Genomic DNA, 27,338 nt, shown 5'->3' on the forward strand with positions numbered 1-27,338 from the left:
GAAAAGCCCTGAGCTGGGGGAACGCCGGTCCTCCACCCTCGGGCTCCGGGTTCTCCGACTTCTCCCAGCACAGCTCGGGAGGCAGGAGGTAGATCTGTCGGTCTAGCTTGGGCCCGCCGACCTGCCTGCAGCCTCTGCCGCCCCCTCCGGGTAAGGCGGCACAAGGGCGCTCCCAGGTGGGTGGGCCGAGGACTCGGGGGCGCGGGCAGAGACGCCCACCTCTCGCCGGTTCCGGGTTCAAGAAACCCCCGAGCGCAAAAGGAAGATGGGTTCCCGCCATTGCCGGGCTCCGTCCCATTCTCGCCGCACACACCCGGGAAACCGAGGCCGGGAGGGGCCGGGACTCGCCCAAGGTCGCGCCGCGAGCCGGCCGGGGGGCGCTCGGAGCCGCTCGGGCCGGGTGGGAGGCGCCCCGAGCTGGGGCCGCGGGGGCGGGTAGCGGGTGGCGGCGCGGAGCGGGGCTGCGGCGGGGCCCCGGCTGCCGGGTGGCCCGCGTCCGGCAGGGGTGCGCCCGCCGCCAGCCCGGCCCCTCCTCCGAGCGGCCGCCGCTGCCAGAGGCAATCTCGGCCCCGCGCTGGGGGCGCGGCGGGACGGGCGGGGGGCGGCGGGAGGCGAGGCGTGCTGAGCCCCGGGGAATGCCCTCCGGGGGCGCCACCTGGGGTGGGGCGGCCCGGCCCTGCAACTCGAGCCGCTGCCCCGGGTTAAAAATACCCCCGGCCCTGCCCTCCCCCGCGCTCTCCTCCCCCGCCTCCGCGGTGCCCTTCCGTCTGGGCCGCAGCGGCCCCTCCCCGGGCACCGCTGTGCCTTTCGCTAATCTGTCCTCGCGCGGGCTCGGCGGCGGTGGGAGGGGCGGGGAGACCCCGGGAGAGAGATAGCCGGAGAAGGGGACGCCGAGATAAGGGGGAGCCGAGGGGAAGCCGGGTAGGAGGCCGAGGAGGAGCAGGAGGAGGGAGGGGGAGAGGAGGGCGGAGGGGCCGCGGGAGGAGGGCGGGGAGGAGCGCTCTTCCTGGTTGGGCCCTGCCCTGAGCCGCCACCCGGGAAGGCAGCCGCAGGGACTGCAGCGGTCCCCCAAACACTGCTCCCCCAGGTAAGGAGCTGGGTGGCCGCGCCAGGATTTCCCGACCTCTGGCCACTGCTCTCGGGCTGAGGGGCTGCCCCCTGCGCCGGGTCTTCTGAGTGCCCGGGACAGGGGCGGCGGCTCGGGAAGCGGCTCAGCCCAGGCAGCCGGCCCAGCCTGCGCTCACCACTGTCTCCAGGGGCTGGGCTGGGGGAAGGCCGGAGGGGTCGGGACGGAGGCCCGGCAGCCCTGGATCACCCAGCCCGTCTCAGGGCGCTGGGGAGGGGGACCCTGGCTGCCTGGAGTTCTCAGCCTCCCAGTCGGGTAAAGGGACCGGTGCCTAGGAGCTTGGCTGTTTGAGGAAGGGGTTCCTGTGTCATCTCCCGGCTCTGCCTTGCCCCACCTGCCTGGCCGGCTGAGCCCAGCACTGCGGGCCCGCGACAATGGGAGTCCAGGAAGGGGAGGTGGTAGCATTATGTAGAGTTGGGGAGGGGGTGGCCAGTGCACCGAGGGGTGGAACAGCCCCCCTCCTGGTTTCTGGGGGCATAAGGAGGTGGCAGAGAGTCCTGGATTCTGTGAGGGGAGCAGTGAGGTGGGGAAGCCCCAGGTTTGAAAAGCAGGGGTGGCCAGGGGCAGGCAGGAGCCCTAGTTCTAGCTCTGGGAAGGCCTGGGTTTTGAGCATGCTGGTCTGTCCTGCAGGATGGCTGAGGAGCTCATCACCCCCGTGTACTGCACCGGGGTGTCTGCTCAAGTGCAGAAGCAGCGGGCCAAGGATCTGGGCCTTGGCCGCCATGAAAACGCCATCAAGTACATGGGCCAAGACTATGAGCAGCTGCGGGCTCATTGCCTGCAGAGTGGGGCCCTCTTTCGTGACGAGGCTTTCCCCCCGGTGCCCCAGAGCCTCGGCTACAAGGACCTGGGCCCCAACTCCTCCAAAACCTATGGCATCAAGTGGAAGCGTCCCACGGTGAGAGGGACCCCCTCCCCGGGTGGGACTCCGTTTACCAGTGTCCTGGGTGAGGAGTGGGACTAGGACTCCAGGTCCCTGGTGGGGAGTGGGCTGTGGGGCGGCTGGGTTCCAGTTTCTGGGGGGGCTGGCCCGGAGACAGGACTCGGGTCTCTTGCAGGAGCTGCTCTCGAATCCCCAGTTCATTGTGGATGGAGCCACCCGCACAGACATCTGCCAGGGAGCCCTGGGTAGGCCCTTGGTGGGGGTGGGGGGGGTTCTGGGTGTTTTTTCCAGAGTAGTTCCCTCTGCCTGTTCCTTCCGGCTCTGCCCTAACCCCTCCCTCCCTCCTGCAAGCTCAGGCAGGTTCTGGCTATCAGCGCTGGGCTGGTTTGCCTAGATTCCTAGGTCGGGTCTCTTTGTTGAGGGACATGGCGCCCAGGGAATCCCAGGTTCTCCCAGGCATGGCATCCATGCTTCCCGGGGAGCAGATGTGCAGAGCAGTCCTGATTGGATCCCTCCCATCCCAGGGGACTGTTGGCTCCTGGCTGCCATTGCCTCCCTCACCCTCAATGACACGCTTCTGCATCGAGTGGTTCCACACGGCCAAAGCTTCCAGAACGGCTATGCCGGCATCTTCCATTTCCAGGTGAGGAGCCCCGGATTCACCTAGGACCAGGGCGTGGGGGCAAAGGGGGTAGCAGGCCCTGGAGGAGGTGAGGACCGGTGACTCACAGCACTCTGATATTAGGGCAGCTTAAGTCCACACCCTTCGGGGATCGGTCCTCCCTCTAGAAAGAATTTGACCTCTTGATGCCATCTCAGATCTGTCATGTGTGAAACGGCTGGGCAAGGCAGGTATTTCGGCTGGCGGCTTTCCCGTGTGGTTGTGGGTATCAGGAGGAAAGTGCTCGGAGGAATCGAGAGATCTCTGTAGTATTTCCTGTGGGACAAATGCTTTTCCTCCACAGGGTCTCAGTGTCCCATCTGAAGAATGGATAGTGTTCCCCTGGGGGAAAACAGACCAGCACAGGTGGCCAACCCCACCGGTGGCGCAAGTGGCCCCCCTCCCCCACCTCCTCCTGCACTTTGGCAGCTTCTAGCCTCTGACAGAGCCCTGCAAAGAAAGAAGGGATTAAATCTGTTTAAAACCTGCTATCCCCCCCCTTTCTAAAAGATTTTACTTATTTATTTGACAGAGATCACAGGTAGGCAGAGAGGCAGGCAGAAGGAGAGGGGAAAGTACGCTCGCTCCTGAGCAGAGAGCCTGATGTGGGGCTCGATCCCAGGATCCTGAGGTCATGACCTGAGCCGAAGGCAGAGGCTTAATCCACTGAGCCACCCAGGGCCCGCCTTCTCCCCCCCCCCCCCATTCCCTTTTTGCACACAGAGCCCATTTCTCAAGTCACACTAAGGAATTCTCAGTCAGCTGATGCTGGGAGAGAGAAACCCCCATCAACCCTGGATTAGACCCTCCCTCCCTAGTGGCCCCAACCCTGCCCTGGGGATTCCGGGGCCCTCTCCCCTCTGGCCTGTTCATGGGGTCCTTTTCCCTGTTCCATCCTGCCCAGAGGTGCTTAGGGTTGCACCTGCAGGGTCCCGCTTGCAGGAGTGTGGCCTCGCTGCCCCGCCTCCTTCCCTCCCTCCTCCAATCCGCTCCTCCCTGGCCTCTTGATTGGCCTCTTGATTGACCTGTTCCATACGCCCGCCCCAAACTCCTAACTACTTGGGTCTGCTTCCTCTCCTTGCCAGGCTGTTCTGCACTCCTTCCCACCTCCCTGGCACACTGGCCCAAGGCTCTTGATGTCTCTGGCCCTGGGAAGCCTGTCTCTCCCGCCATCTCTGAAGCAAACCCATGAATGCGGGAACCGCATCCATCTCGTGGTCTAGACGCCACATTTTTTTGATCCACACTTCATTTACATGTGTATCCTGTCACGCACCGCCTCCAGACACACATCCGGACCTAGAATGACCTAGAATAAGACCTAGAATGCAGAAGGGAGGGGACTAGGTCCACGAGAGCTAAGCCCCCAGGGCCTTCCAGCCTCTCCATACCTGAGAAAGCACCTTGGTCTGTTTCCAGAGTATCAGTAATGCTGCCCTAAAAACTTTTTAGCTCTGTGAGCATGGTTTGTTTTCCCTTGAAGAAGGCTCCACTGTTCCCTTTTCTGGCCAGGGAAACTGAGGCTCGGAGAGGCCACCTCGTTCAGGCTCCTAGATCTGGGGTGCGTGGTAGCAAATGGTAGGGCTCAGGTGCTCATCGTGCTCTCGTCCTCTCCAGCTGTGGCAGTTTGGGGAGTGGGTGGACGTGGTCGTGGATGACCTGCTGCCCATGAAGGATGGGAAGCTGGTGTTTGTTCACTCTGCCCAAGGCAACGAGTTCTGGAGTGCCCTGCTTGAGAAGGCCTATGCCAAGTGAGTAGGGGCCATGGGTCATGGCAGGGGACCCTGTTTGCTGCCTTGTTTGCTGCCAGAGCGCTGACCTGGGGCTGCCCGCAGGGTGAATGGCAGCTATGAGGCCCTCTCTGGGGGCAGCACTTCAGAAGGCTTCGAGGACTTCACAGGCGGGGTCACCGAGTGGTATGAGCTGCGCAAGGCACCCAGTGATCTCTACCAAATCATCCTCAAGGCCCTGGAGCGGGGGTCCCTCCTGGGCTGCTCCATTGACGTGAGTGCACCCAGCCTTGACCCCTGAGTGCCCCTCCACGCCATGACCTGTCTTCTCTTCCAGTGGTTTCCTTTTCCAGCCCAGCACGGGCCCTTGTCCTGGGCCCAGACTTGGCTCCAGACCCATCACCTCACCCCATCACTGGGTTCTCACCCAGCCTCATCCGTCACCTCAGTCCTGTCTGCCTCCTTCGTGGCTGGTGTCATTCCTGTCCCCCAGACCTCAGACAGACAGCCTGTTTTCCTGCCCTTCTGCTGCCTGGTGCTGTCGGCCAGTGCTGTTCACCACCTCCTCTGCTGCTCTTCTGTCCTCACCACTTACCCTTGACCTCAGGCTCCTCCCCCCACATCACTGCATCCTCCGCTCTAACCCCATCCCTGCTCTCCCCTTCTCCCCCAGCCCTCGCTGACTCAGCCTGTCCTCACCTCCTTCTCCACCTCACCGCATCCCTCTACGTGAGGGCCTTGGGGCTCTGGGAGAGCACACGCTATGTGTGTGTGTGCACGTGTGTGTTTACACGGGGTCTGACCAGCTCTGGCCAAAGCAGTGTCAGTGGGCTGCCCAGGCCCCCCCACCAGTGGTGGCATTGGAGGAGTGACCCTTCCTTTCCAGGGGTGCAGTGTATATGGGGGCGTTAGGCAGAGTCAGGGTCCCCACCTGCCACTCTCAGTGGCTGTCGTATGTGCATGGGGGATGTCTGGGACCTGTGATGCTTGGGGGTCACCTCCTGACTGGGGACGGGGGTGCCTATGGTCCCTGGAACCTGGCCCCTGACCACAACACTTGGTGTTGCTGTGCAGATCTCCAGCATTCTGGACATGGAGGCCGTCACCTTCAAGAAGCTGGTGAAGGGCCACGCCTACTCTGTGACAGGGGCCAAGCAGGTAGCAGCCTACATGGGGGCCTTCCCTGGTGGTGGTTCCCGCCTTCTCACTTGCCTTCGTCTGTTTGGCCTGTGACCAGGGCGTGGGGGAGGGGCTGGCTCTTAGACCTCCCAAAGCATCTTACTTGTGTCTCGTGACTGTGATCTTGAGATGTTTATCTTACTCTGCCCTGATTTTCGGTAGCTTGTGTGTATAGCTGCCTCCCTTTATGGTAAATTCCTAGAGAATGGGCTGTATTTCCCCTGCTGTGGTGCTGGGCGCTGAGCAGGGCTCCTGAGGGTGAAGGGGTGGGAAGTGACCTTTGCCAGAAGAGGGCACTGACGGGAGCTCTGGGGAACAGGTGAACTACCAGGGCCAGATGGTGAGCCTGATCCGGATGCGGAACCCCTGGGGCGAGGTGGAGTGGACGGGAGCCTGGAGTGACGGGTGAGGGGCAGCGGACCCTGGCCAGGGAGGTTGGGGGAGGCTGGTCGGGGCTGCCAGCGTCTGTGCTGGGGCTGTGCTCAGGACTGACTGGGGGTTGGTTTGGAGGGCATCTCTGTGTTACTGGTTCTGGGGGACTATCCCAACATAGTTCAGGGCAAGCATCCTTGGAGCTGGCCCTCCTGTGACAACCCCTGGAATTGGGACATTGGGCTGGACCACGTGGAGGCCTTCTGACTGGGGCTCAGGGAGGAAGGGCTCCGGGGACGGAGGCCGCCAGTCAGTCCTGCCAGCAGCTGGCAGCGCCCTCTCCCCCCAGCTCCTCGGAGTGGAACAGCGTGGACCCTTATGAACGGGAGCAGCTCCGGGTGAAGATGGAGGATGGAGAGTTCTGGTGAGCGGCCCCCGCCCCGTCCGGCCCTTCTGGGGCTTGCGCTCCAGCTCCCGAGCCCCACGAACCCCACACCTGCCCCCTCCCTCTGTGCCCTGGCTGTGGACCGGGGCTCAGCTCTGTTCCGGGACCTCAGGATGTCCTTCCGGGACTTCATGCGTGAGTTCACGCGCCTGGAGATCTGCAACCTGACGCCTGATGCTCTCAAGAGCCGGTCCATCCGCAAGTGGAACACCACGCTGTACGAGGGCACCTGGCGGCGGGGGAGCACTGCGGGCGGCTGCCGGAACTACCCAGGTGACCCGACCTTGCGGCCTGCGGGGCACCCCGGGGGGCCCGGCTGCCTCCTAGTTCGCTCACCTTGCTCCCCACGAGTCTCCTCCCCAAGCCTCGGTTTTTCTCATTTGTGAGATGGCGTGGCTGTGCTGACCTCTGAGATTTTCTTGAGGAGTATCCTTTACTCCTCATTCTGGAACCTTCCCTCCTGGCTTGCTGTCTTCCTGCCTGGGCCTCCGTTACTGTTCCCTGGGCTTCTGAATCCATGCGGGTGACGTGGGCCACAGCCTGGGCTCTCCATTCCTCCCCATCCGCACCTGCAGCGACCCTTTCTTCCGCCTTAGTTCAGGCACCCCCCCGAAGGCCCTCCGGAGCCTGGCCAGACCTTGCAGCCTGACCTCTGCTGTGACCCTTTGGGCCCCCTCCTCCCGTGGGCCTCAGCCTCATCTAACCGTCTGGTCTGTGAAGCCCACTGTTGCTCTATCCTTCCCCAGTCATTGTGCCTTTTCTTCTCACCAGTTAGAGTCACCATGGTCATCTTGTCCCCGCAGACACTCTGGCTCCTGGCTCCCTCTGCTCCTCCCCCTTCCCTGCAGAATCCCAGCTGAACCCTCTCCATCAGCTGCAGGACCACTGAGAGGGACTGGAGGGAAAATCACACAACGGGGGCAGCATTTTCCCTGTAAATTCACAGCCATGGCCCTCAGAGGACCACTTTGCATGGTTCCCGCCAATTCCCTTGCCAGTTAGGAACGTTTCCACTCCCTCAGACCTGCCTCCACGGTTACTCCCGTCTGCGGACCTAGCCTTCACTTGAGGGATACCTCTACTTCCCGCAGGGCACCTCTGGTGTTCGGCCCGCCTGTCTTGGCCTATGCCCGTCATTACTGCTCTCTTGACTGTGACAATGACAGAACTGCCCGTGCTCATGGGAGGCCACCCCTGCCCCTGCACTGGCTCCCGTTCTCCCACGTGTCTGAAAGCCTTAGGCTCCATCATCCGTCACCCCGGCCCCTCTTCTCTGTTACGGAGAATCCCCTGTCTTAGAGCACCTCTCTCGTGACCGCGTTTCCCCACCCATTGCTCTGTTCCCCTTTGAAGCAAAATGTTCCCGTTTGCTACACTCCCCATTTCCTTTCCAGCTTCCAGTTCAGATTTTTTTTTTAAAGATTTTATTTATTTATTTGACAGAGAGATCACAAGTAGATGGAGAGGCAGAGAGAGAGAGAGAGAGAGAGAAGCAGGCTCCCTGCTGAGCAGAGAGCCCGATGCGGGACTCGATCCCAGGACCCTGAGATCATGACCTGAGCTGAAGGCAGCGGCTTAACCCACTGAGCCACCCAGGCGCCCCTCCAGTTCAGATTTTTAACCCACTGTGGTCTAGCTTCCTTCCTCACCGTGCGACCTCTTTGGAAGACCACCCCTATCTTTGGCTTACCCAGACCCCCCCCGCCCCACTGCTCTGTTCCCATGTCCCGTGTCCTCCGTGTTCCCAGCATGGCTCATAGCCCTGTTTTGAAGCATTTTTTTCCTCCTTGTGGGGATCTAGTTCCAGTTTTTCCTCAAATAGGCAATAGCTGTGCCCTGCATCATTTATTAAGAAAACTCTCTCCTTTTCTCCCTGCGGTGATGCTCCATCCGATACGCTCCATATCCATGTGGGTCTCCTTCTGGACTCACCGTTCCATCCCTTGGTTTTCCCCTGCTGCGGATAGCACGTTGATTTCATTGCTAGAGATCTGCACGAAGTCCTTTGGGGGCGGGGCAAATGCCTTCAAGAGTCTCTTAGCTATTCTTTTTTTTTTTTAAGATTTTATTTATTTATTTGACAGAGATCACAAGTAGATGGAGAGGCAGGCAGAGAGAGAGAGAGAGAGAGAGAGAGAAGCAGGCTCTCTGCCGAGCAGAGAGCCCGATGCGGGACTCGATCCCAGGACCCCGAGACCATGACCCGAGCCGAAGGCAGCGGCTTAACCCGCTGAGCCACCCAGGCGCCCCTCTCTTAGCTATTCTTGCCCTCTGTTCTCTTGTATGAATTTTAGAATCAGCTACTAAGCCTTACAGAGAATCATTTTGAGACTTTACGTGGAATTGCGCTGACACTATAGATCGATTTGGGGAGAAGTGACATCTTTACAGCTTTGAGTCGTCTTATCCAAGAATGTGGCCTATCTCTGTTTTGGTCTTCTTAGTGTCTTTCAATGAAATTTTATAATTTTCATCTAGAAGACTTAAATATCTTTGAGATTAATTACTAGGTACTGTATCATTTTGTTGCTATTATAAATGGCATCTCTTAAAATTCTGTTTCCCAAATAATACAGTAACATGCACTTGACCTTTTAAATTTATTTTGTATCCAGCAATCTTTTTTTTTTTTTTCCCCAATAGTGCATGGGGCAAGAGAGTAGTTGGGGGGGGCACAGGAACAGAATCTTAAGCAAACTTCATGCCTATAGGGCTCGATCTCATGACCCTGAGATCATGACCTCAGCTGATATCAAGAGTCAGACACTTAACTGACTGAGCCACCCAGGTGCCCCTCCAGCAAACTTTTTAAACTATGATTTTTTTTTAAAAGATTTTATTTATTTGAGAGAGAGATAGTGACAGAGATAGTTAGAGCACAAGCTGGGAGGAGGGGGAGAAGCAGGCTTCCCGCTGAGCAGGGAGGCCGATGTGGGACTCGATCCCAGGACCCTGGGATCATGACCTGAGCCGAAGGCAGATGCTTAACGACTGAGCCACCCAGGCACCAGTGATTTTTTGTATACCTGCAGTGTTGGGCCGTCACCACCACTATCTAATGCCAGAACCTTTTCATTACTCCCCAAAGAAACCTTGTATCCATAAGGAGTCACTCCCTCCCTCCCTCTCTCTCTCTAAGCCCCTGGGAACCACTACTCTACATTTTGTCTCTGTAGGTCTTTGTCTTCTAGGCATTGTTGTAAATAGGATCATACAACGTGTGGCCTTTCGTGCCTGGCTTCTTTCCCTTATCGTAACGTTTTCAAAGGCTGTCCCTGTGGCAGCATGCTCCCAGATTTCTTTTTTATGGCTGAAAAATACTCCACGGTGTGTATAACACCACATTACGCTCATTCAGTCATCGGTTGTTGGACATTGAGATTGTTTCTAGTTTGGGGCTCTTACAAGTCGTACTGCCACGAACATTCATGTACCTGTATTTGTGGGAGCAGATGTTCCCTTGGGTCTCTTCTTAGGAGCGAAATTGTTGCGTTGCATGGTAACCCCATTTTGACTCTGAGGAACTGCCACCTGTTTCCTAAAGTGACAGCACCATGGTGCATTCCCGCCAGCGCTGTCGGAGTTCCAGTTTCTCCACATGCTTGTCAACACTTGTCATTGACCAGGTTTTTTACTGTAGCTGCCCCTGTGGGCATAAAATGGCATCTCATTGACAGTTTGCATTTCCCTAATTATGAATGATGTCAGTAAGAATGTCTTCTCAGGGATTCATCGGCCACTTACGTATGTTTTTTAGAGTTGCTATTCAAATAGTTTGATCATTTTCATTAAATTTAATTTAAGATTTTAATAATTTGACAGAAAGAGTGAGCACAAGCAGGGAGAGTGGCAGGCAGAGGGAGAGGGAGAAGCAGACTCCCTGCTGAGGAGGGAGCCCAGCATGGAGCTTGATCCCAGGACCCTGAGATCATGACCTGAGCTGAAGGTAGATGCTTAACCGACGGAGCCACCCAGGCGCCCCTCTAGAAGGAGTTCAGTTAACTTTGCCAAGATCCATCAGAGGAATCACTGTCTTCCTTACAAAATGTATTTCTTAAGTATTCAGACTTGAAAGACTTAAGCAGAAAGACTTGAAATTACTCCTTGATCTGGCAACTGCAGAATGGGTACTATGCTAGGCATGAAAATAACATTAATCTCATTGTGTGTCCCCATCAGAGTTCTTGGGTGACCAGGTGGATTGTCATATTTCGAAAGGAACCTTATGAGCAGGAGATCTCAGCAGTGGTCTTAAAATGTTTGTAAATCATGTTGTGAACAGATGTGCTGCCGCACAGGCTTTGTTATTCCATTTAAAGAGCACAGCTGGGGGCACCTGGCTGGTTAAGTAGGAGGAGCGTGCAACTCTTGATCTCCGAGTCGTGAGTTTGAGCCCCAGGTTGGGGGTAGAGATCATGTAAAAAAAAATTAATAATTTAGAGGGCACAGACAGAGTAGGTTTGGCATAATTCTAAAGAGCCCTAGGATTTTTGGAATAGTAAATGAGCACTGCCTTCAACTTAAAGTTACCAACTGTGTTAGCCCCTACTGAGAGAGTCAGCCTATCCTTTGAAGCCTTGAGACCAGGCATTGACTTCTCCTCTCCAGCTCTGAAAGTCACAGATGGCATCTTCCTCCAATTGAAGGCTGCTTTGTCTACACTGAAAATCTGTTGGTGAGTGTAGCTTCCTGCATTCATGCTCTCAGCTTTATCTGCTGGGAACTTGCTGCTGCCGCTCCTACTTGTTGTATCTCCTGGCACCTTCATGTTACGGAGTTGGCTTCTTTTCTCAAATGTATGAACGAACGTCTGGTGCCTTCAGACTTTCCTTCTGCAGCTTCCTTAACTCACTCAGCTTTCGTGGAACTGGAGAGAATTAGGACCTTGCTCTGGATTAGGTCTTCACCTAGGGAATGTTGGGGCTGGTTTGATCTTTTGTCCAGACCACTAAAACTTCTTATCAGTGATAAGGTTACCTCACTTTCTTATCATGTGTTCACTGGAATAGTGCTTTTATTTTTTTAAAATATTTTATTTATTTTGAGAGAGAAAGAGAATGCACACAGGCCCACGAGCTGGAGAGGGGTAGAGGGTGAAGGAGACTCCTCGCTGAGTGGGGAGCCCCATGCGGGGCTCAATCCCAGGATCCAGGGATCATGACCTGAGCCGAAGGCAGACGCTTAACCGACTCAGCCACCCAGGTGCTCCTGGAATAGCCCTTTCCATTGCCTTCAAGAATTTTTCCTTTGTAGTCACAACTTGGCTGCAGGAGGCCTAGCCTTCTGCCCCTTTTGGCTTTTGACACATCTTCCTCATTAAGCTTAATCATTTCTAGTTTTTGATTAAAAGTGGGAGACATGGGACTGTTTCATTTGAACACTCAGAGGCCATTGTAGGGTTATTCACTGGTCTCATTTTAATATTGTTGTGTCTCCAGGAATAGGGAGGCCCCAGAAGAGGGAGAAAGGTGGGACAGCCGGTGGGTGGAATAGTCAGAACACGCATGGCATTTGTCTAAGTGGGTACAATTTGTGGTACCCCCAAATAAGCACAATAGTAGTGTAAGAGATCACTGATCACTGTAGTACCATATATGGTGTGAGAGAGGTGCCCAGCTGAATTCGTGTGCGTGTGGAAATCAGTTGTTTCAACATGATCTGTTGAAAAAACTATTTTTTCCCCATTGAATGGTTTTGGCACCCATGGCAAAAATCAGTTGGCCATCTATGTATATGGGTTTATTTTTGGACTCAGTCCTTTTCTTTTAGTTTATATATCCCTTTTTTTTTTTTTAAAGATTTTATTTATTTATTTGACAGACAGAGATCACAAGTAGGCAGAGAGAGAGGAAGGGAAGCAGTCTCCCCGCTGAGCAGAGAGCCCGACGCGGGACTCGATCCCAGGACCCTGAGATCATGACCTGAGCCGAAGGCAGTGGCTTAACCCACTGAGCCACCCAGGCGCCCCTATATATCCCTTTTTTATTTTAAGATTTCATTTATTCATTCATTTACTCATTCATTCAGAGAGTATGTGTGAGGGAGAGAGAATCCCAGACTCCATGCTGAGCAAAGAGCCCAACTCAGGGCTCGATCTCACAACCCTGAGGTCATGATCTGAGATAAAATCAGGAGTCGGACGCTTAACTGACTGAGCCACCCACACACCCCTCTATATCCATTCTTAAGCCTGTACCACAATATTATAGTTACTGTAGCAATTACTGTAGCTTTGTAGTAAGCTTTGAAATCCGGAAGTGTGAGTCTTCTACCTTTTGCTTTTTTTTCATAATCATTATGACTTCTGGGCCCTTTATAATTCCATATGAGTCTAAGGATAATGCTTTTCCACTTCTGTGAAAAAGATGTTGGAATTTTGGTAAATATTACATCGAATCTGCAGATCACTTCCGATAGTGTTGACATTTTAATAATACTAATTTTCTGATCCATGAACTTGGGGTATCTTTTTATTTTTTCATTAATTTCTTTCAGCAGTGTTTTGACATTTTCAGTGTTAAATTTTTCAGCTCCTTTGTTAAATTTATATCTAGGTAGTTTATTCTTTTGCATACTGTTGTAAAGGAATTATTTTACTAATTTCCTTTTTCAATTGTTCATTGCTGGTGTATGGAAACACAACTGATTTTTGTGTCTTGAGCTTCGTAATCTGCAGCTTTGCTGACTTTGATACTAGTTCTAGTAACTTTTTTGTGGATTCTTCATGTTTTTCTATATACAGGATCATGTTATTTGCAAATGGAAATAGTTTTTTTCCTTTGCAATTTGAGTGCCTTTTTTCCCCCCTTGACTAATTGCTCTAGCTAGAACTTCCCATACCGTGGTTATATAGCAATGGTATAAGCAGACATCTTGTTCCTGATCTTAGGGTGAAAGTTGCAGTCTCTGAGTATGATATTACTAGCTTTTCTATAAACATTCTTTGTCTTATTGAGGACATGCCATTTTGTTCCTAGTGGGTTTGTTTTTTTTTTTAAGATTTTATTTATTTGATAGAGAAACAGTGAGAGAGGGACACAAGCAGGGGGAGTGGGAGAAGGAGAAGCAGGCTTCCTGCTGACCAAGAAGCCCGATATGGGGCTGGATCCCAGGACTCTGGGATCATGACCTGAGCCCAAGGCAGATGCTTAATGACTGAACCACCCAAGCGCCCCTATTCTTAGTTTTCTGAATTTTTTTTAAAAGATTTTATTTATTTATTTGACAGACAGAGATCACAAGTAGGTAGAGAGGCAGGCAGAGAGAGAGGAAGGGAAGCAGGCTCCCTGCCGAGCAGAGAGCCCGATGCGGGACTCGATCCCAGGACCCTGAGATCATGACCTGAGCCGAAGGCAGCGGCTTAACCCACTGAGCCACTCAGGCGCCCAATTTTCTGAATTTTTTTTTAATCGTGAATGTGTGTTGGACTTCATGAAATGCCTTTTCTATATCAATTACGATGATCATGTAGGTTTTCCCCCTTTGTTCTGTTAATGTAGTATATATATTACATTGGTTGATTTTCTTATGTTGAACTATCCCTCATTCCTGAGATAAATCCTATTTCATGGGGTCTAATCCTTTTAAGATACCTTTGGATTTGATTTGCTAGTATTTTGTTGGGGATTTTTACTTTGATATTTGTAAGTGATGTCCTGTGATTTTCTTGTGATGTCTTTATTTGGCTTTGGTGTCAAGGTAGTGTCACATAGAATGAGTTAGTTTATCAAAAAGAAATGATCATGTAAATGAGAAATCATGTAGAATAGTAATTAAAACACTATGTGCCTGTATTAGAAAAAAAAAGATCTGAGATCAATAACCTGATCTTCTACCTTAAGAATCTAGTAAAATTGCAAACTAAACCCAAAGCAAGCATAAGAAAGGAAATAATAAAGATGAAAGTCCAAAGAAAGGAAATAGAGAATAGAGAAACAATAGAGAATCAGGGAGATCAATAGTCAGTCCTTTGAAAATCTCAGCAAAATTGGCAAATCTTTAGCCAAACTAAACAAGAAAAAAGAAGATTCCAGTTACTAAAATCAGGAATTAAAGAGAGAACATCACTACGAACCCAACAGAAATAAATGGATTATAAGGAGATACTGTGAATAATTGTGTGCCAACAAATCAGCTAACCTAGATGAAATGGACAAGTTCCTAGAAAGAGACAGGCTACCAACATTGACTTAAGGAAAACAGAAAATCTGAATATGCCTGTAACGAGATTGAGTCTATAACCAAACCTCCCAGTTATAACCTGCTAATTATTGTTTTATTGTTGATTTCTCACTTAATTTCCTTGTAGTCAGAAAACACAATCTGTATGAGATCATTGCTTTGAAATAAATAGAAGCTGGTTCTACAGGCCAGCACGTGGTGAGTTTTCCTCCGTGTCCCCACATTCTCAATAAGACTGGCCAGCACTTAGCTGTTTTGTATTATATGCCAAGCATTCCTCTAAGTATTTGAAGTGCAGTAACTTGCTTAACTTTCACACTGACCCTACGAGGTAGGTACTTTTACTATTACGTGTTTAACAGTTAAGGAAGGTGGGTCACTAAGAAGTGGCGGAGCTTCTGCAAACCCAGGATTGCAGCCCTGCGGTCTGTTCTCTTGACCATGACACAGTTCTGAGTGCTAGGGGGAATGCTTCATAATTGTTCACCATATGAAACTTAATCTGTTAATTACTGGAAGAGGGAGGATAAAATCAAACACCCTCCTGATGGTTTTGCTGATTTCTCCCTTTATATCTACCAGTTATTTTTCTCTACATGTTCTGCATTATGGTATTAGGTGCATCAGGCTTAGAATTGTTTTAAGTTGCTAGTGAATTGAACCTGTTTTGTTGTTATTTAATGGCTACCTTTTTTGGTAACAACTTTTTTTTTTTTTTTTAAGATTCTGTTTATATGTTTGACAGAAGAAGAGAGAGCAAGAGAGGGAACACAAACAGGGAGAGTGGGAGAGGGAGAAGCAGGCTCCCTGCAGAGCAGGGAGCCCAGTGTGGGGCTCCATCCTTGGACCCTGGGATTGTGACCTGAGCCGAAAGCAGATGCTTAGTGACTGAGCGACCCAGGCTCCCCCTTCAGTAACAAATCTTGTAGTTTTAAGTCTATTTCACTCGATGTCACTATAGCAATTCCAGTTTTCTTCTGGTTAGTAATTTTGTGATATGTTTCATTATACTCTGTGATGTCTGATCTTTTCTACAGCTCAGTGTTTTAGTTGTTATCTCTTGTAAACTGACTGTAGCTGGCTTTTTAATAATCTGAAAAATTTTGCCATTTGATTAGAAAGTTTAATCCACTTACAGTTACAGTGACTACTAATAACTTTGTATTTATTTCAGCAGACTTACTGCACATTTTGTTTGTCCCTCCTGTTATGCCTTATTTTGGATTGAATTCTTTAACCTTTTTCTCTGCTGGCTTTTCAGTCTATGAATTTGGAAGATATACGTTGTTTTGTTTTTTTGTTTTTTTTTTTTTGGAAGATTTTTTATTTATATATTTGACAGAGAAAGAGACACAGCGAGAGAGGGAACACAAGCAGGGGGAGTGGGAGAGGGAGAAGCAGGCTTCCCGCTGAGCAGAGAGCCCAATGTGGGGCTCTATCCTAGGACCCTGGGATCCTGACCCAAGCTAAGGCAGATGCTTAACGACTGAGCCACTCAGGCAGCCCCGAAGATATACGTTCTCAATACATTCTGAAGTTAGTTGATCAATATCTTTACCCTCCTTCTGAACGATGCAAAGACCTTAGACTACTTAACTTGGCTCACCCCTCCCTTTGTTTAATATGCTGTTTTTAGATTTTAATTCTAAACACTTTTCTTAATATCTTTATATTTAATTCTTAAATATCATCATCATCATCACTATTTGATATAGTCCATATTCATTAGATTATCCACATAACAATTTTTTTCTCACCATTTTCACAACTTTCATCTGAGACCATTTTCCATCTCCCCAAAATACACCCTTTGTGTTTCTTACTGTCCTTCATCTCCTCCTCCCTCCTTCTGTAAACATTCTCAATAGCTCTGTAAAATGTCCTTATAGGGTGTTTATTCTCAACAGTTTTCTGAATACAGAATTCTGGGTTGTGAGACTTTCAGCACATTGAAGGAAGTTGTTACTCTTCATTCTGCTTCTGTTGCTCTGGGAGTCAGACTCTGTCTCCCACACCTCCTGCAATGCTTTGTCTTTTCTGTTTTAAGATTGTTTACCTTTGATATTCTGTCATTTCACCATGATGTACTGAGGTGTGGATTTCTTTTCATTCCTGTTTGGAGTCATTGGACTTTGTCCATCTGCAAATTGATGTGTTCAGACAATTCTAGAAAATTTTTAGTCATGATCTTCTAGAATAGCAGCTCTGTCTTACACTCTTCGTTTTTTTTCCTTTTAGAATTCCAATCTAATGTAAGCTGGAACTTCTCGCTTAGTCGTCTGTGTCTCTTAACATCGCTTCAGTTTTCCGTCTAATCTCCCTGGGTCACATTCTGGAGCGTTCCTTCCATTCTCAATTCTCTAATGTCTTTTTTTAAAAAAATATTTTATTTATTTATATTACAGACAGAGATCACAAGTAGGCAGAGAGGCAGGCAGAGTGAGAGAGGGAAGCAGGCTTCTCACTGAGCAGAGAGCCCGATGCGGGGCTCGATCCCAGGACCCTGAGATCATGACCTGAGCCAAAGGCAGAGGCTTAACCCACTGAGCCATCCAGGTACCCCTGTTGGTTAATCCTTCTAACAAGTACTTAATTTTGTTTAAAAATATATGTCTAGAAGTTCTGATGTCTCTTTTTCAAATCTGTTCATTCTTCCTCATATTTTCAAGTTTTTCATTTATCTCTTTAAATATATAAGCCTAGTCTTTTTTATATTCTGTGTCTGATTATTGGCAATATCTGAAGTCTTGGTGGGTTGGTTTTTGTCCACTGTGGCTGCTGGTTTTTACTCCTCATGCCTTCTTTCCTTGTGAGTTTTTTTTTTTTAATTTTATTTATTTGTCAGCATAAGCAGAGGAGCAGCAGGCAGTGGGAGAAGCAGACACCCTGCTGAGCAAGGAGCCTCATGTGGGTCTCAATCCCGGGACCCTCGGATTATGACCGGAGTGAAAGGCAGATGCTTAACCGACTGAGCCACCCAGATGCCCCTGCATTGTGAGATTTTTGACCCATTTGGCCTACAAGTTCATGGGTGGGAGGTCTTGAGTCCTTGGGTAAAGTTAGGTTCCTCCAGTGTTTCTGTCAGTCACCTGGGATGCTGCCAACCCAGGACTCTTTCAAAAACAAATTCTCTCCTTAAGATTTCCTTGACCTCACAGGCAGCATGAAGTAAAACCCAACCTTGGGGCTCCTGGGTGGCTCAGTGGGTTAAAGCCTCTGCCTTCGACTCAGGTCATGGTCCCAGGGTCCTGGGATCGAGCCCCGCATCGGACTCTCTGTTCAGTGGGGAGCCTGCTTCCCTTCCTCTCTCTCTGCCTGCCTCTCTGCCTACTTGTGATCTCTATCAAATAAATAAAATCTTAAAATGAAATAAATAAATAAATAAAACCGCAAGCTCTCTTGAAGGCTTGTGGGTCTAAATTCTCCGGGAGATTTTTTCCCCCTTCTTCCCAATGGGGTTTGTTTTTCTTTCACTGTTAACACTGTTGGCATTCCTCATAGGGTCTCAGTTTTAGCACCAGGATCTCTTATTAGATATTTTTTTAAGATTTTCTTTATTTACTTAGAGAGTGAGCAAGAGGGAGAGAGAGAAAGCGCATGAGCCAGGGGAGGGGCAGAGAACCAGACTCCCCGCTGAGCAGGGAGCCCTAAGCGATGCCGGACTCCATCCCAGGACTCTGGGATCACAACCTGATCTAACGAAGCTTAACCACCTGAGCCGCCGCCCAGGTGCCATCCTATTAGATTTGGTCTCCTGTCCCAGGGCTTAAGGTTTCCAGGAGTCAACAGAAGTCCTTTGGCGTTATTTACCTTGTAGGCTCCTAGTGTCCTTTTTGTTTGTTTGTTTGTTTAAAGATTATGTTTATTTATTTGAGAGACAAAGCATGAGCAGGAGGAGAGGCAGAGGGAGAAGGGCAAGCAGACTCTCTGCTGAGTGGGGAGCCTGACGTGGGACTTGATCCCAGGACCGCGAGACCGTGACCGGAGCCAGAGTCAGACACACAACCTGCTGAGCCACCCAGGTCCCCCACCTCATGTCCATTTTTTAAAAAGTCTTTACTGAGATGTACTTCACATATGATACAATTCACCTACCTCAAGTATAAAAATCACTGTGTATTTTCATATATTGTAGATCTATCACCACATCAATTTTAGAACTTTTTTTTTTTTTAAGATTTATTTATTTGACAGAGATCACAAGTAGGCAGAGAGGCAGGCAGAGAGAGAGGAGGAAAGCAGGCTCCCTGCTGAGCAGAAAGCCCGATTCGGGGCTCGATCCCAGGACCCTGAGATCATGACCTGAGCCGAAGGCAGAGGCTTTAATCCACTGAGCCACCCAGGCTCCCTTAGAACATTTTTTACCCCCAAAAGAAACCACACACCCCATAGCTGTCGCTCCTGAGCCCCTCTTCCTCCTCGTTCCTACGTAACACCCAGCCTACTGTCTGTCTGCGTGGATTTGCCTCTTCATACACTCACCCATGTTAGAGTGTGCACCTGTGCTCCATTCCTTTTTTGTTGCTGAATAATATTCCATCGTTTGGTTATGTCACAATTTTCCTATCCCTTCCTCGGTTGATGGATAATTGGGTTATTTCTGCATTTGGGTATTATAAATAATGCTACTAAGAGCACTCACATGCAAGTTTTTGTGTGGATGTACGTTTTTGCTTACTTGGGGGCATGCCTTGGAGTGGAAGTGCAAGGTCATAGGGTCATTCTGTGTTTAACCATTCGAAGAACTGGCGGACTGTTCTGCTCAGTGGCTGCCCCCTTCTGCACCCCACCAGCCCTGTCAGAGGTTCTGCTCTCCACATCCTGGCCGGCACTTGAGCGCATCTCATTTTGGTTAATGTCACCTTGTGTGGGGGGGAGGGGAATGCCGTGGCTTATTCGTGTCTAAAAAGCGGTTTCGAGTATAGTATCCATCACCTGGTTGTTTTAGGGGCTGTGGGCCGCTGAATCACCAAATGCCAGAAATTTCTTTGTCACCCTTGCAGCTCTGAGGCCTCCTGTCAGACCCTGCTTTCTCTTTTTCTTTCCTAGGTCATTGTCCACACAGCAGTCAACCGAATCCATTCGGGCCCCTCCTGGCGCAAGCCTGTTGGGGGTGGGGAGGTCCTTTTGCTCGATTCAAACCACACTCCTTACCACCCACCCTGCTCCTGCCCCTTTGCCACCTTTCTGGATCCCCCGTACTCGCTGGAGCCCGATGCTGCCTTAGACCCTGGCTGTCCCTCATGTGTGGGGCTCTTGGTTCTCTCTTCTGCTGCCCAGGGTCTTCCCAGGGCTTCTTCCCATCTCTCTCAATTATCACCTCCCCGGAGATGCCGGGCCTGACCACCTCCAGCGAGCTTATTTTTGTAACTGTTCTGACAATTATACTGACTTGTTCATACTTTGCTCCCCTCCTGGAACGCGAGCTTAGGAGGGTAGGGACTGTGTGTGTCCCCGCTGCAGGGCTGTCACATGGCACACGGTGCACACTTAGAACTATTTGTTGGATGAGTGGGTGAACAGACACGCGGAGGGGCCACTCCGCCCTGTTCCTCTCCTGATTCCTGCCGACCACCCGCCTCCTGCAGCCACCTTCTGGGTCAATCCCCAGTTCAAGATCCGGCTGGAGGAGACGGATGATGCAGACGACGACTATGGGGGTCGCGAGTCAGGCTGCAGTTTCGTGCTCGCCCTCATGCAGAAGCACCGACGCCGCGAGCGCCGCTTTGGCCGGGACATGGAGACCATTGGCTTCGCGGTCTACGAGGTGAGCCCCCGGGGTTGGCCCAGAACCAGCGGGGAAGCCCGCCTCCCGGTGCGCTGCCGGCGAGTCCCAGCAGGGGGCGCCAGAGGACCCTACTGCCATAGCGTTCAGGCAGGAGGCCTGGGACACTGTCCCCCAGAGGCACCTGCTGAAGTTGCTCTTGGGCAGAGGGATTTGGCTTAGTTGACAACTGGCAGGTAGCTTCTAGGGGACAGACTTGGGCTCGGCTTCAGAAAGAAGTAGGCATGTGCGCTGTCCTGGTGGAGTAGTGAGCTCCCTGTTTTAGAAGTATATAAGCAGAGGCTGGCTTGCGAGGGCCCTGCTTCACCCCTTATGTTTAAGACAAACTTCTGGACCTTGGTGGTAGGGGCAAAGAATGGCTGCAGTCATGGCCCAGGCCCAGAGCTCCTGGCCGTAGACTGGAGTAGACCTCTGATGTCCCTGGCCTTTGGGACATGGCTGCTGGCCACCTGGGGTCTGTCCTGGGTTCTCTGATTCAGAGCCAAGGCCCAAGGCCAAGGCCCAGAGCCAAGGGCGTTCTGAAGATGAAGAGAACCTTGCCTCCTGCCTGAAGAGGACCAGGCTCCCTTTCCTGAGGTCCTGTGATCCCACTCTGCTGTGACGATGGGTCTGGGGCCACTAGTGGTCCTGGGCTCTGCCTCCTGGTGTCTTCAACCCATCATTCTTAAGAACTCAGGGCCTCTGCCCAGCAAATGCTGCCCGCCCCCCTCCAGGCCAGGCACAGGTCTCTTAACTCCTCCATCTCTCTGGCAGGTCCCTCCGGAGGTAGGTGTGACACCGGAATCACCTGGATTTCCATACCCCTGAACACAGGGGGCCTGACGGTGCCCAGAGGGGAGCAAGATGGCCCGCATGTAGAGAGTTAAGAAGTCACCTTCTCATACCTCGCTAACTGGTATAGGGCTCGCTAACTGCCCTCCTCCCTCCTCCTGGGGCAGGGGGCAGACACTGCTGTCCTGGGCGCTAGGGCAGGTAGCAAGTGAGGGAGCTGGATTTGAACCCTGGCTCTCAGAGCACCCCCCAGCCCTCCCCCAACACCTGAGGCTCTTCCTGTCTTGCTGTTTCCCCTGAGTGAGCCCTGGCTGTGGCTGCCTAGGACTAGCTAAGTACTCTGCAGCCCTGAGCAAACTGCCTTAGTTCCAAGCCTCAGTGTCAGTGTCTGTTCAATGGGCGCGAGAATACCAGCTCACATGGCCGGCGTGAGCTTTAAACGAGGGCCCCACCCCCTGGAACGTACCTGTGCTGCGTGACTTAGAGAATAATCGTGGGAATGTTTCTTCAGTGGTGCCCTAGTGGTGCCTCCAGAGTGTCTCCTCGCCGCCGCCCTGTGCGGTAGGGAGGGTTGTCGCCTGCGCCTGACCCATGAGGAAACAGATGGAACCATTTGTCAGAGTTGTCAGGGTCTGGATCAGTGGGCAGCTCCGGGGGGGGGGGGGGGGGGGGGGATGGGGGGCGTGGCCAGCTTGCAGCCCCGCCCCCTCCTTGCCTCCCGCCAGCTGGTGGGCCAGCCGGCAGTGCACCTGAAGCGGGACTTCTTCCTGGCGAACTCGTCGCGGGCGCGCTCAGAGCAGTTCATCAACCTGCGGGAGGTCAGCACCCGCTTCTGCCTGCCGCCTGGGGAGTACGTGGTGGTGCCCTCCACCTTCGAGCCCAACAAGGAGGGGGACTTCGTGCTGCGCTTCTTCTCGGAGAAGAGCGCCGGGACCCAGTGAGTAGAGGGCCTCTCGCCAGTGCCTGCTTCCCGCCTGCTTCTGGTCTCCCTGCGCCCTCCTGACTGGACCCCCTCTCTCCCCACCCCTGCAGGGAGCTGGACGACCAGATCCAGGCCAATCTCCCTGATGAGGTACGTGCCCTACCCACCCCCCACACTCCCCGCCCTGTGCCTTCCTCTTCTGCCCTCACCCTGGGTGTGTTGTGGGGACCTGGGTATCTTGGCTCCTGTGAAGAGCCGTGAGAGGGATCCTGATCCCTCATCGGGCCAGCACTTGACAGTTTGCAAAGGCTTTTGAGGTAATAGTGGTGCGAGATCCCTGAGCTCTTGTCTCTTTCGGGTTTTTGCTGAGCTCCTTGGTCACCCCATTTCCTCCATGACAACCGTGTCAGGATGCCATCACCCTCTTTCCCTTCAGTGAGAAACTCAAGTTCAGGGAGGTTTGGGAACTTGCCCCCCATCACAGATCTGAAGGGTGTCCAGTTTGGGCCACGGAGCCCTGGGTAGGTGGGGGGGGGGGTCTAGATTCCCACTTTCCAGGTGAGAAGAGTGAGGCTCCGAGACGTGATGAGGAGGGCAGGTGGTGACGAGTGGTCCCAGCCTCGTCCCTGACCTGCTCTCCCGTGCTCTCCATCCAGCAAGTGCTCTCAGAAGAGGAGATTGACGCGAGTTTCAAGACCCTCTTCAGGCAGCTGGCAGGGGAGGTAGGCTGAGTGGGCTGGGGTGAGGGGCTCTGGGGCAATTGGGGGGCAGCCTTTCCCCAGGGTGGGTGGTGCCATCCTCCGTCTCCCCCCCAGGACATGGAGATCAGCGTCAAGGAGCTGCAGACCATTCTGAACAGGATCATCAGCAAACGTGAGCGTCCCCGCACCTCTCCGCCCTGGGTCCTCGCTTCCTCTGAACTCCACACTCTGGGCTTCTGCTCCCACGTTGAGCCAAACCCAAGTCCTCGGTCTTTGTGGGCGGGGCAAGCCCCCACTGCCTTTCCGAGCCCCGCTCACCCCACTTTCCTCTCGGGCTCCTTGCACCATCTGGCCGGTCCCTGTTCTCTGTGTCCAAGTGCCGAGGCTCAGTATTGTTCTAGAAGCAGAGCTGTTGACAAGCACCATAGTATGAAGGAGCAGCCCACCCCCGTCAAGAAGATACACCCCAGGGCCGGGCCAAGTGGCATTGAGCAGAACGAGGCCGGCTTCATCCCCCCACTCCCACCCCCATGTGCACAGCCAAGGGCAGCCACCCCCGACCTTCCCTTTGTCCCTGCCTCTGACCTCCTTCCACACTGCTCCCTCAGCTCAGAGCCCTCTCCTCTGGCCCCCCTGTGGGGCCCGTGGCAAACCCCAGCCCTGCCGTGGCCACCTTGGCCTCACGTTTGTACTGCATCTGTCCCACTTCTGTTTGGCGCTGACTCCCTTTCATTCGTGGTTCTTCCATGGCAGGGACACGGCTGACGGCACACTGGCTTGATTGTTCTAGTACTTTAAATCATGCTAATGATAAAAATGACCTGACGCACCCACTCTGCTAGACTTTCCACGCCAGGCGCCAGGAATCGTGCTCCCCCGGTCCCCGTCCCACCCAGGAACCCCTGCACGGTGCTGCAGAAGCTCGCGGGGTTGAGATGTTGGAACTGGTTTTCTTGCAGACAAGGACTTGCGTACCAAGGGCTTCAGCCTGGAGTCGTGCCGCAGCATGGTGAACCTCATGGACGTATCCTTCGCTTCTGTTTCCTGAGGCTGCTTTGGGTTGGGCAGCAAGTGGGAGAGAGACACCCTGTGACCTCTCCCGGGAACAGTGCAGAGAAAGGGACAAAGCCCTGTCAAGTGTGGACAGACCAGCTCTTTTCCCGGGCAACTTCCCGGTGCCTGGGAGGGGGAAACAGAGGCACAGGCTTTGTGTTGAGCGAGTGATAGAGCAGGGTCTAGGTCCTTGAGTGACCTTCAAGTTGGTGCTTTTTGTATCCCTCCAAACCCAACCCCCCTGGCTTTGCAGGTTCCTGCTTCTTTCCATCTCCCCTCACCTTGAGGTCAGTCTCCCCTTCTTCCCAGTTGCTTCTCACCCTGTGCCTGGTTTAAGCTGCCCTTTTTAAAAAAAAAAACTTATTAGAGAGCGAGGGTGCATGCACGTGCACGAGCAGGGAAGAGGGAGAGGGAGAAGCAGGTTCCCTGCTGAGCAGGGAGCCCGATGCGGGGCTCGATCTCTGGACCCCAAGATCATGACCTGGGCTGAAGGCAGACGCTTACCCGAATGATTGTCCCACGCGCCCCTGGTTTAAGCTTCTTAACAGTAGCCCCCAGCGGGACGGCAACGGGAAACTGGGCCTGGTGGAGTTTAACATCCTGTGGAACCGAATCCGGAATTACCTGGTGGGTGGTACCTCAGCCCTGCTGGTGCCTGCCCTCTGCCGTGGCCTTGATCCCAGGCTGGGCCTCTGCCCGCCCTGGGGCCACCTCTCCAGATCCCAGCCCCTGGCCCGCCTTTCAGGTCTTTCCCCTGCACCCTCATCAAGCCCCCACACTGGGGGGTGCGGGAAGGGCTGGGTGCCTCCCTCGGCCCGGCCCTCACCCTCCGCTCCCCGCTCCAGTCCATCTTCCGGAAGTTTGACTTGGACAAGTCGGGCAGCATGAGCGCCTATGAGATGCGGATGGCTATCGAGTCTGCGGGTAAGGCCAGAGTGCCCGAAGCTGATGGCCCCAGGCCGATTCCCACTGGTGACCCAGGGTGGCAGGCTAGCACACTGTCCTTGTCCCTGGGGTGGTGGTGGTGATGGGTTGTGGCATCCTGTGGGGACTGAGCTAAGTGCTTTGTTAGCATTTCCTTTTGCCCTTGCTGCAGCCTGACTGGGCGAGGGTTTCTTACTATCTCCACTGTACGCGGAAGAAAGTAGGGCTCAGAGAGGGAAGGTGACTGCCCTGCGGCCGCACAGCCAGGGAGGGGTGGAGCTGGGTGCCTGAGCCTCCAGTGAGGGAGGTGCATGTCAGGATGAGGCCAGGGCTTTCTGCACAAATAAAACTGGACCCCTGGGCCCTCTGGCCCCTGATTCCCTGGGGCTGTTAGGCCCTTGCTCCCTCTGGGGCTGGCACTTGCTTGCCCAGCCCCTCCCAGCAGCGCGCCCTACTCAGGAGGCCTTCAGGCCTTGGAGCTGCAGGGCACACCCTGCCCCCTGTCTCCAGTCCTCCTCCCTGTCCCCTCGGGCCAGGCCATGCCTCCCTGGCCCTTACCCACTCTCCCGGGCCAGGTTTCAAGCTCAACAAGAAGCTGTATGAGCTCATCATCACCCGCTACTCGGAGCCAGACCTGGCCGTGGACTTCGACAACTTCGTGTGCTGTCTAGTGCGGCTGGAGACCATGTTCCGTGAGTGCCCCGGCGGGCTCCTGCCTCTGGTTCTCTCTCTTGTCAGCTGTGGGGGAACGACAGGGCAATAGGGAGAGATAGGACACACGTGCCATGGCGTGTGCCAGAGGCAAAGGGCACGGCACTTGGGACCCTGCAGGCTGAGTGCTGGGAGGTTAGGGGAGTGGGGACCTGGCAGCTGGGGGGCTCGGGCAGCAGGAAGAGCTGTTTCCCGGCAGGCACAGGTGAGGGCTTGGGGTGCTGTGGGGATGGGGAATGAGGGGCAGGGTGGGTCCTGGTCTTGCGGGAATGTTCTACTGGGTTCTCGGTGCCAGAACATCTTCTTTTGAATATAGGATTTTTTAAAACTCTGGACACGGATCTGGATGGTGTCGTGACCTTTGATCTGTTTAAGGTGGGCACTGCCCTGGGCTGTGGCAGGGGAGGGCGTTTAGGGTTGGGGGAACTTTCTTACCTGCCTGGGGTAGCAGCCTAGGGCTTCAGACCCAGCCCCAAAGGCCAGGCCTCCTGAGTCCTTGAAGGATGGGGTGGGGTCGTCTGGGTCCTGGGAAGGGAGCAGGAAGGGAGGGCGAGGCTCCTGGAGGTCTCTTCTGCTTTCCTTCCCCCAGAGGGTCCCCTCCCACCTGCCCTCAGTGGGTGAAGCGACAGTGGCTTCTGGGGCGGGAGGCTGGACTTGGCGTCTCTGCTGTCCCCACCTGACCCATCTCTCCACCCCCCACCCCTGGCAGTGGTTACAGCTGACCATGTTTGCATGAGGCAGGGGCTCAGGCCCCCTTGCCGTGTTCCTCTCCCTCGTCTGCCAAGCCATGCCTTCCCGCCATGCCACAGCAGGCCACACCAGCTGCAAGTGCCTTCCTCGGAGCGGGAGGCAGCCTCGTCCTCCTGTCCTTCACGTCCCAGCTGCCGCGGCTCATCTGCTCTGCGCAGAGCCGTGTGGCCTTTCCTGCCTTTGCCCGCTGTGGGCTCAGGGGGGACTCGTCTGCCCCTCCCGTCGCCAAACAAGGAAGGCAGCTTTCGCTTGTCCCTGCCTCAGGATGGGGGTCCAGGGGGAGCCGACAGCCCCAGGCCTCCCGACAATGTGTGCTCTCCCCTCACTCCAGAGGCCACCCCCTACCCCCGCCACCCAGTGTCACCTGCAGATCTTCAGACAGAACCACTAGCTCTGCACAGTTACAGCCCAGCTGTGCAGGGCCCTTCCCAGCCGAGGCCTCCTCCTGGGCCTGGGAAGGCCCACTCCTTCCTGCGCAGAAGCCCGTGTCCCTCATCAACGTGGCCTGGCCTGCCCTGCCCGGGGAGCCAGGAGTCGCCTGGCCTGAGGGGTAGGCAGATGCTCCCTCCCCCGCTCCTTCCTTTTTTATATTGGTGACTTTAACGGGGACTCTTCAGGGACTGGTGTACCAGTAATGGGGGTGCCAGAGGCACCTGGGTATGGGGTGGGGTGGGAATCTCACATTTCCATGCCGAGAAATCCCAAACAATAAAGGAAAAGGCCCCACACCTGTGTCCGGAGTATATTTCTGCCCCAAGCTGCTGCCCAGAAAGGCACCAGCAAGCCTGGAGCTGGAGGGACAGCCCGGGGCCTCCCACCACCCCTGCGCTGCGGCTCCTCCTGGGGCCTCTCACCCCTGCTGGAGTCCCAGGTACCTAGGAAGCTGGGGAGGATGGGGCTCCCAGCTGCAGGGGCAAGACCATACTGGGGAGGTCCCCTTGACCACCCATGCTAGTCCCCTTCGCCCTCCTCAAAGCCCCAGAGGCCTGACCCCTGCCCTCCATGTACGCTCCACCCAGAAGTTTCCAGCTGCAACCCGAACTCCCACTGAGCACAAACCTGACCCCCCAGGAAGCTTCCAGAACACAAGGGCCTCCTTCACCCGGACACCTGCAGCTTATGTAAACTGCTCAGCCCCTCTGGG

The 27,338-nt window shown here is 53.7% G+C and overlaps 1 protein-coding gene across 4 annotated transcripts; it reads left to right on the forward strand.

The window, feature by feature from the left end:
- The first annotated feature begins 126 nt into the window (after positions 1-126).
- On the forward strand, positions 127-26,920 carry CAPN1 (calpain 1). Of its 4 annotated transcripts, none has more exons than XM_047691415.1 (22): positions 127-150; positions 1,757-2,024; positions 2,185-2,254; positions 2,534-2,652; positions 4,288-4,421; positions 4,506-4,674; positions 5,475-5,558; positions 5,899-5,984; positions 6,301-6,375; positions 6,509-6,669; positions 20,166-20,344; positions 21,116-21,127; positions 21,859-22,070; positions 22,166-22,205; positions 22,712-22,777; positions 22,871-22,928; positions 23,716-23,780; positions 24,368-24,436; positions 24,655-24,733; positions 25,309-25,425; positions 25,761-25,819; positions 26,154-26,920. In XM_047691415.1, the coding sequence occupies exons 2-22, from the start codon at positions 1,758-1,760 to the stop codon at positions 26,178-26,180; spliced, it is 2,148 nt and encodes a 715-aa protein (XP_047547371.1). In that variant the 5' UTR covers positions 127-150; position 1,757; the 3' UTR covers positions 26,181-26,920. The 4 variants fall into 4 exon arrangements, with proteins under 4 accessions (XP_047547371.1, XP_047547372.1, XP_047547370.1 ...); XM_047691416.1 differs by lacking the exon at positions 127-150 and adding an exon at positions 241-353; XM_047691414.1 differs by lacking the exon at positions 127-150 and adding an exon at positions 786-921.
- The last annotated feature ends 418 nt before the right edge of the window (positions 26,921-27,338 follow it).

This window comes from Lutra lutra, chromosome 10 (genome assembly GCF_902655055.1).
Source record: "Lutra lutra chromosome 10, mLutLut1.2, whole genome shotgun sequence".
In the NCBI taxonomy this organism is placed as follows: Eukaryota; Metazoa; Chordata; class Mammalia; order Carnivora; family Mustelidae; genus Lutra; species Lutra lutra.

Excerpts from the sequence above, each read along its gene's own strand:
- CAPN1 (XM_047691415.1), top strand. The coding sequence starts at position 1,758 with ATGGCTGAGGAGCTCATCACCCCCGTGTACTGCACCGGGGTGTCTGCT. Across the intron at positions 22,929-23,715 it reads GAACAGGATCATCAGCAAAC|ACAAGGACTTGCGTACCAAG; the intron begins GTGAGCGTCCCC and ends GTTTTCTTGCAG. Across the intron at positions 25,426-25,760 it reads GCGGCTGGAGACCATGTTCC|GATTTTTTAAAACTCTGGAC; the intron begins GTGAGTGCCCCG and ends TTTTGAATATAG.